Source organism: Dryobates pubescens, chromosome 3 (assembly GCF_014839835.1).
Source record: "Dryobates pubescens isolate bDryPub1 chromosome 3, bDryPub1.pri, whole genome shotgun sequence".
NCBI classification, from domain to species: Eukaryota; Metazoa; Chordata; class Aves; order Piciformes; family Picidae; genus Dryobates; species Dryobates pubescens.
The window spans coordinates 14,146,648-14,154,562 of NC_071614.1; the positions used below are offsets into that span (position 1 = coordinate 14,146,648).

The 7,915-nt window shown below is 51.1% G+C and overlaps 1 protein-coding gene across 1 annotated transcript in view; it reads right to left on the reverse strand.

The window, feature by feature from the left end:
• The window catches only part of COLEC12 (collectin subfamily member 12), a 110,114-nt gene extending 109,293 nt beyond the window's left edge, over positions 1-821 (reverse strand). The window contains exon 1 of the mRNA XM_054179690.1: positions 479-821. Coding sequence (XP_054035665.1) covers positions 479-485 — 7 coding nt within the window. The 5' untranslated portion in view covers positions 486-821. The remainder of the gene's footprint in view (positions 1-478) is intronic.
• Positions 822-7,915: the final 7,094 nt, after the last annotated feature.

Here is a 7,915-nt window from a genome sequence, read left to right on the forward strand (position 1 = left end):
GGCAAGAGCGGGGTGCCGAGAGACAGCGTGCTGGGCAGAGCACCCAGGACGTGCAGGGAACACACGGACACGGAGCTCACCGGACCGGGGTTCCCCGACACGAGTGCAGCCGGAGCGGCAGAGCAGAGCCCGATGCGCAGAGCCGGGGAGCCGCCGCTCGCTGCCTCTCCCGGCACCGACTGCCTGCGCCCTGCCGGCGTCCTGCGCGCCGCCAGTTTGTCCTGCCCGCACGGCGCCCCCAGCCCGTGTCCGGCAAACCCTGCTCGCACTGCACCCGCACACTGAGCTGCCCGCACCCTGCCCGCAATCTCCCTCAGCTGCCCTCTGCCCACACCTTGTCCGCCCCCTGCACTCCCATCCCGCCTCCTGTCTGCACATCCATCCCGCACCCCGCTTGCACCCTGCCCGCTCCCATCCCGCCCCCCCGGTGCCGGGCCGCAAGTGTGCGGGTGAAGTGGGTCTCCGCTCCCGTCCCTACCTTTCATCTTGGCGCCGGGCGGGTCTCCGGGGACGGACGGGGCGCGGCGGGCGGCGCTCCCTGCCTACTGCAAGGCCATGCCGGGGCCGGGCGCGCCCCTGCCGCGGGCACTGCTGCGCAGCCCCGGCCGCCGCCGCTCGCCCTCGCTGCTCGGCTGCCGGCGACCCGCGCTCTCGCCGCCAGTCCGGCCCGGCCCGGCCCCGCGAAGCCGCGGCGTGGCCCCGCCTCCCTCTCTCCGCCCCGGGGAAGGGGCCGCAGCCACGGCCGGGGCCGGGCGGCGGGTGGCGGGCTCAGAGCCCCCTCCGCCGGCGGCCGGAGCAGCCGGGGAGAGCGCTCATAGGGCACCCACCGGTGACCGGGGAGCTTGAGCGGGATGTGGCTTCGCAGCGGCAGCCCCCGGGGGCTCTGGGCTCACGCTGAAGTTGCGCCACCAGGGCTCGCCACGCGGAACCCGGGAGTCCGAGGCTGTGCCCGACGGCCGCCGGCCTGGAAGGGGCAGCGCGACCGGAGGCGTTGCGTCTGGCGCTGGAGGACGCACTGGAAGCGGTCCGGTTGGGTTCGGTGGAGCTGCAGACAGGTCACGCAGTGGAGAGTGCCTGTGAATGATCTGTGGGGTTGGGAAGGGGCAGGCTGCTCACCTCCTGCCCCTCTGGCCCTGCATGTTGGCAGGAGAGGTGAATCGCTTCCAGCAGCCTGTTTTCGTGAAAGGCAAGTTTTGATTTTCCGCAGACCAACCCAGTGTTAGCCTATGAGGATCTCAGTAAGTGTTTATAGAATTGTTCTGGTTGGAAAAGACCTCGAAGGTCATCTGGTCCAAACATAACCCAACTCCACCATGGCCATTAAACTGTATCCCCAAGTGCCATGGCCACATGTTTCTGGAACACCTTCAGGGATGGCTTCAACTCTTAAGGTTGGTGCTGATGAAGCAGAGCACTCCACAGCAGCTCATTCTGAGGATAAACAGTAGCAGAGGCATCAGAGAATTGCTGTTATCACTGACAGGAGATGCACAGAACTTTGTCTTTGCAATTGTTGGTGTCAGAGTCTGCTGAATGAGGGAATGCCCAGAGTTGTAATTAGGCTGCATGGTCTTTTCAGGGGGCCTGTGGCTCTGCTAAGGGCCATGGAGAGGTCATGGTGTGATATACCAGCATTAGTTTAATATAAGGTCATAAACCACTGGAAACCTCTCTGGTACAGTCTCATCTGGGCAAGAAATGGAATTAATACAAAAAAATAACCATTCTAGGGGGAAAATTAAAGAACAGAAGTAGAAACCTGAATTCCTTCAGCTGGTCTGATGACTTCAGTGGGCACCTGCTTGAGTGTATTTTGCTGTCTTGGAGGCAGTACCTTCAGTTTGGGAGCTGCTAGCTGTGGTAGTCATTTGCTGCTTGAAAGCCAGGCTCGGGTATCAAGAGGACTTCACTCAGCTCCTAGTTTTCACTCAGGTAATGCACTGGAATATCTATTTTTGGTACGAGTCCTAAGTAAAACATTTAAATTGCTGCAGTCACCAGGTCATTACAGATGAGCTGTGTTGGACTCAGTTCTTGCAGGGCTTGTAAGACCCATTGAAGCTTGCTCAGTTGTTTGATTAATGTTTGATTCTAAGTTAACCTACATATTTTGTTTTGAAGAATCAATATAATTCAGCTTCCCAAAAAAACCCTATTCCAGGCTCAGCTCCAAACCCAAGAAGAAATCCTTCCACTGATCCTCACAGATCAGTAATGAAGCTCCGTTCCTCTGAAGGAGAAGCAGCTCTCTGGAAGCACAGTGCAGAGGGTGTGCTTTAAACGAAGAATCACAGAGCCTTAGGGGTTGGAAGGGACCTTGAGAGATCATCCACTGCAACTCCCTTGCCAGAGCAGGAAGAAGAAGAAAGAACATTGCCAGGGAGTGTACAAGGATTTCAGACAGTCCCTCCAAAGCTGTGACCGCTGGCACTTCTCTAGTTCTTCAGACTAACCTTGGTGACTCAAGGGCAGCAACCAAACCTTGCAGAGGCTGCTGAGTGAGCTGCTGTGGTGGAGGAAAAGATTTTCCTTACTAATTGAAGGAACAACAAAGAAAATATGTAAATAAATAATAAAAATTTCTATTCCTATAGAGTGATTAATTGGGCCTGAAATCTGCCCCCATTCTTGGGACTTTAGACTGTATTCAGTGGTGGGCAGGGCAGGACACTTGCTGTTTCCAAGGTACACCTCTATATTACCTGCTAATTGTGTCAGTCATATTCCACATTGGATATCTCTTAAGCATGTGCCTGCTAGGCTTCTGCCAAAGCTGCTCTGGAAATGTTGTGTTAGTGAAGAAACTCAGGAAGCTCACAAACTGTTTTACCTGTGCAGTCCTTCCTCAAACAAGTATTGAAAGTTTGGGGTTCTGAAATAAGTGTTCCTTTTTCCTTCTGTCCCCCAGAAGGAGGCAGAGCTGTTTGACACGGTGGCCACCCCTTGGTGGGATTCATGAAGGGGCAGGCAGACTGCTGATGGAGATGAAGTGACTGAGCGAGTAGAGCTCATGAGCTGGATGCCAGTGGGTTATGGATGCCATGGAGCATGTGCTGCCTTCATCAAAGCCAGTTTGATTAAACAGAATTCTTGATCCTAAAACCCCCACATCTGCCACTGAGTGGCATCATGTACAGACACTGGTTTAGAAAGCAAGGAGAGCACATCCCTTTCCATTCCTAAAGGGATTTGGCTCTCCGCTCTCTGTTTCAGTTGCCTGTATGAACAGCTCCCCAGATTTCCAGGTTGAAAATGATGATCTGAGCCACTGTGTCCAGGGGAGTCCTGCCTTATGTTTAGCCTGGCATCCAGCACACCACCCGGCTTGCAGGAGGTGGGTTGTGGGGTGCAGCCCCTTGCAGGGCTGCTGGTGTGCCCTGGGGCAGGCTACGGTGAAGGTACTGGGTGATGGTTGATGCAGTGGGCGATGCCAGCTGAAGCACAGCAGTCCCTGTGGCACTTCTGCCAACGAACCTGTCAGCACCATTTAGTTGGCAGTGGAGTTGCAGGTCCCAAGCTTTCAGATGCTTCTGGTTCTGATGACACTGGGTTGCTTTAGTGGAACTGCTCAGAGATGGCTAGTGTGGCTCCACTGTGAGGTGGGCATCTCTCCCTTTTTATTCCCATGTGCTGTGAGCTCTGCTCAGAAGGAGGCTCAGACACAAGGACCTAGAGACACAAATCTTGGCCCAACAAGAAATTGAAATCAATTGCCCCGGGTTTCATCCCTATCCACCCTGCAGCTCCCCCAGCATACTTGATTTCAGGTCACCAAAGCAGCCTCTCACCAGCATCCCTTGGCTGGCTGCGTTTCAGGCAGATGCTGACCCTGAATAAAATCAGGTGCTGCATTCAGCTTTCTCTCATTTCTGCTTAGGTGGAAGCTCCTCTATGGTCCCAGGGCTCTGGGCAACCTGATCTAAGTGGGGGATGCCCCTGCTTCCTGCAGGGGAAATTGGTCTGGGTGACTTTTGGAGATGCCTTCCAATCCAGACTGTTCTATGATTCTATGAAGCTGGACCTCCCAGACCTTGAACTTTATCTCAGTTTCTTACAACAAGGGGCTCAAGAGATGCTCCCAGTAGCTAAGTCCATACATGTTTAGGGTAGAATAGAGCAGGTGATCCAGGGAGCAACATGTAACTGGCATTGCTTGGCCCTGGGCTTTCACAAGCTTGAACTTTTTATACTCGGTTACATTTTTCAAGTTTCACTTAAGGCTATGGTGGAATTTGCCAAAGAGAGTTAAGTACACACTGCCTCTCTGCTTCTACCCACTGACCCTTGCAGGAAGAGTCTCAAGCATGTTTTCTGTCTCTCTTTTTTTTTTTTTTTAAATTATTATTTTAACTTTAGGGAAATTAGATTAGGAAAATATAATTTCTCAGAGGTACTTTTTTGTTACCCTAGTTCAGGACATAAATGGTGACACCTGGTGTCAATATTATTGCTGTTTCCATTATCAATAAGAACAACAAGAGCAACAACAATATAACAATATTAACATTAATAGCAATAATAATATAACTACAGCTTACTACTGCAACAGGCCACAAAGTGATCCCACATTGCCACCAGCTCCAGCCTCAGCTTCAGTCTGGAGGGTCCAAACCAACCATCCCTGTTTGGGGGTGTTTCCAGATTGGCTTCATGAGCCTTGCTGGTAAGGAGCTATCACAATTTATCCATCACATGCTAAATAAGGGACCTGAGCAGTGCTTTGCAGTTGCTGTGCCATAGTGTGACTTTAAGAACTCAGCAGCCATGTGTGTGGTGTTCATTTTTCCTTTTCTTGCATACTTTCCCCCTTTGCTCTGCAAAGTGTGTTTGAATTTGTCAGCAGTCCAAAAGAAGAAAGATGCAAATTTAATCTCCTCGTATGTGCTGTAGAATAAATTGTGTGGCCTCTGCTGAAGTGATCTAAGCCCAGAGGTAATGTGCTCAGTTCCTGTTCACTTGGATTCCACTTCACACTGGACTCCTGCCCTCACCTCTGTCCAACAGCCCGGCTTACAACACTTTCTCAGCGTGGCTCCTCTGTTCTCCAGCCCCTGGCTTTTTGCCTGCTTGGTGAGGCTTCGAGCTGCCGGAGGGCACTTGGAGGTGCGGATGGCATTCCCTCTGGAGTGGCAGCTTTCTCATTGCCAGAGCTCACCTCCAAGGGAAAGGGAAATATTTAAATGAACACATTTGGGAAAGAATTGCATGAATCATTGAGGGGAGCTGCATGTGACATGGGAGCCACATGTGGGAGGTCATCTGTGTGAAGCTTCACTTGGGTTCAATACAAAATGTGCATTTACAAAGGAAGAGTTGAATATTATTCCATATTTCAGCGATAAATCTTTTTCTGCACAAGAATTTCATATTAATGACCCTTTTGGGTCCTTGCCCAGATTGAAGACATTATCCTTGGATCTGGGCAATGAGTTTTCAAATGATCCTGAACAAATGGCAGAGTTATTTACTAATAATTTGGCAAATCCATGGATGAGCCTTTCACTAACCTGGCTGACTGAGACTGTGATTTGAAAGCATTCAGTTATGTAGACTTTTGTCTGACTTGTCTCTGACCAGTGAGGTTGGGTTTTTGTTTTTCCTTTCCTATAGTTGATTAATTGGCAAACTGATGTTGATTCTGAAGGCAGCAAAGCAGCGGCTGTCTTCTCAGGATGCCACCTAGTCAGAGACACAGACTTGTTCTAGCTGTGGTTTGGGTGTTGATCTGTCTTGGGTTTAAGGAGCATGAGAGAGCTCTTTCACCCCTCTCAAAGGAGTTAAAGCAAGCACTGCACACAGGACTGGGCAGGACTGGGAAGTTTAACTGGAAATGCTGCTCATAACTGCATCCTGCAGTGCAAAGCACATCAAATGCACAAATCCACAGTACACCTCGGACACAGCTCTCCAAAGGAAACTTCCTCAGGTCAAAGCTTTCCACAAGCCTCCTCCAAACCAGCCCAAAACCCCAGGCTTCAAATGTCCCCCCACCCCATGCCTCTCTACCCACCCCCCATGCCAAACCCAAGTGACACAGCTAAAATTCATCTTGCCAGCTGCAGGCCCCAGCCAGGCTGCTCCAGCCCCACTCCCACACATCACAAAGAGAAGGGAGCCAGCTGGGATGGGAGAGAGTGAGGGAGAAGGAGGAGAAGGGACAGCTTGTGCTGCTCTCTTATAAAGGGCAGATGCAGGCATTCTGGGAATGGAATAACATCATTTGTTGTGTCCACCCACTGGGCTCCTTGGGTTCAGCTCCTTGTGCCCTCTGGTATCTGGAGGAATCATCTCCATGGTTAGGACACAGGCCTCAACCCAGGACATGATCACACAGTGGTCCATGAGCCAGGTCTTCTGGCTTTCAGCTGCTGTCATCTTTGCTCACATGGATTTCTTGGAAGAGTAACAAGACAGCTCTAGAATACCCTTAAATGTAAAGCTAAGCAAAATGCTGTAATGCAACTAAAGGTACTGCTGTTACAATGGCTGCAGATGGTGATTAGGAACCAGTCCTATATTTCTGATGTTTGATGAACCATCATTTTGAGTTTTGTTCATGTTTTGGATGAAGAACAATAATTTCTGGTTCAGAAAGTTGATAGATTTTCTTCTGGCAATTTATGGGCCAATTGGCTTGCACAATATTTTCTCCATATTACTGAAAACAGCTGTAGCTGTTGTGTCTACTGCGTAGGAATCGATAAAATATTCAACTTCTGTGTGCCAAAACTGCATGTAATGAAAATTCCATTGCTGCTATGGTGCTTAAATACTGAAGACAGCAAACCCAAGACCAAGTAACTAGGTTTGATGATGATGCTTGCAGAAGTAGATGTTTACACATGATAAAAGACACAGTTTGTTTGCTAGCCATTTGGGCTGTTTGTGATGTGTGCTGCTCCAGCACAGACTCAAATAAGTCTGATTTCCTCAGGAATAATTTCTGATTGCATGAATCTTATCAAACTTACTGGCCAGGGTTTGGCTCATGTTGATGTGGGGAGGTAAAGCTCTCTTGCTGTGTTTTCAGACTGACGAAATTCTGGTGGTGTTCAGCTTCCAGTTATCTTCAATGGGAGCCAGCAGGCAAGAACCCCAACTTGGTCTCTGTCAGCACAGAGGAGCATCCTTCTGCTGTCCTTACATGCCACAGGTTGCCTCTGGGGTTCAGGGCCAGGAGGCTGAGTTCTGCACACTCCTGCCTGGCTGTGCAGCTGCTCCCAGGGGCAAGGTGCTGCACAGAGGTGGCTCTGTAAGGCCATCTGGCACTGGAGGCCCTGCACTTACAGGCACGGGTGGGTGTTTGGGTGTGCCCATCTCCAGACTGGCTGCTGGTGCCAATACAGATCCACATGGCAAGTCCAAATGCATCTCACATGGGCTGCCTGACCTCTTGACTTGCAGTGCAGCCTCTGCTTAACTCTGAGAATATTGCATCCAGTGCTGGGCTCCCCAGTTCAAGAGGGACAGGGATCTGCAAGAGAGGGTCCAAGGAAGGGCTCCAAGGATGCAGCTCTGCCTGGGGAGGAGAGGCTGAGAGCCCTGGGGCTGTTCAGTCTGGAGAAGAGAAGACTGAGAGGTGAGGGCTGGGTGTCCTGTGACAGGACAAGGGGCAATGGATGGAAACTCCAGCACAGGAGGTTCCACCACAACATGAGGAAGAACTTCTTTACTGTAAGGGTCACAGAGTCTGGGAGCAGGCTCCCCAGAGAGGCTGTGGAGTCTCCTCTGGAGACTTTCCAGCCCTGTCTGGATGTGTTCCTGTATGACCTGTGCTGGATTCCATGGTGGTGCTCTGGCAGTGGGATTGGACTCAAAGATCTCTAGAGGTCCCTTCCAACCCCTAACATTCTCTGATGTGTGATCCTGTGAGATCTTAGTGAGTACAGCTTGGATACTGCTTGGCCCTGGGAGA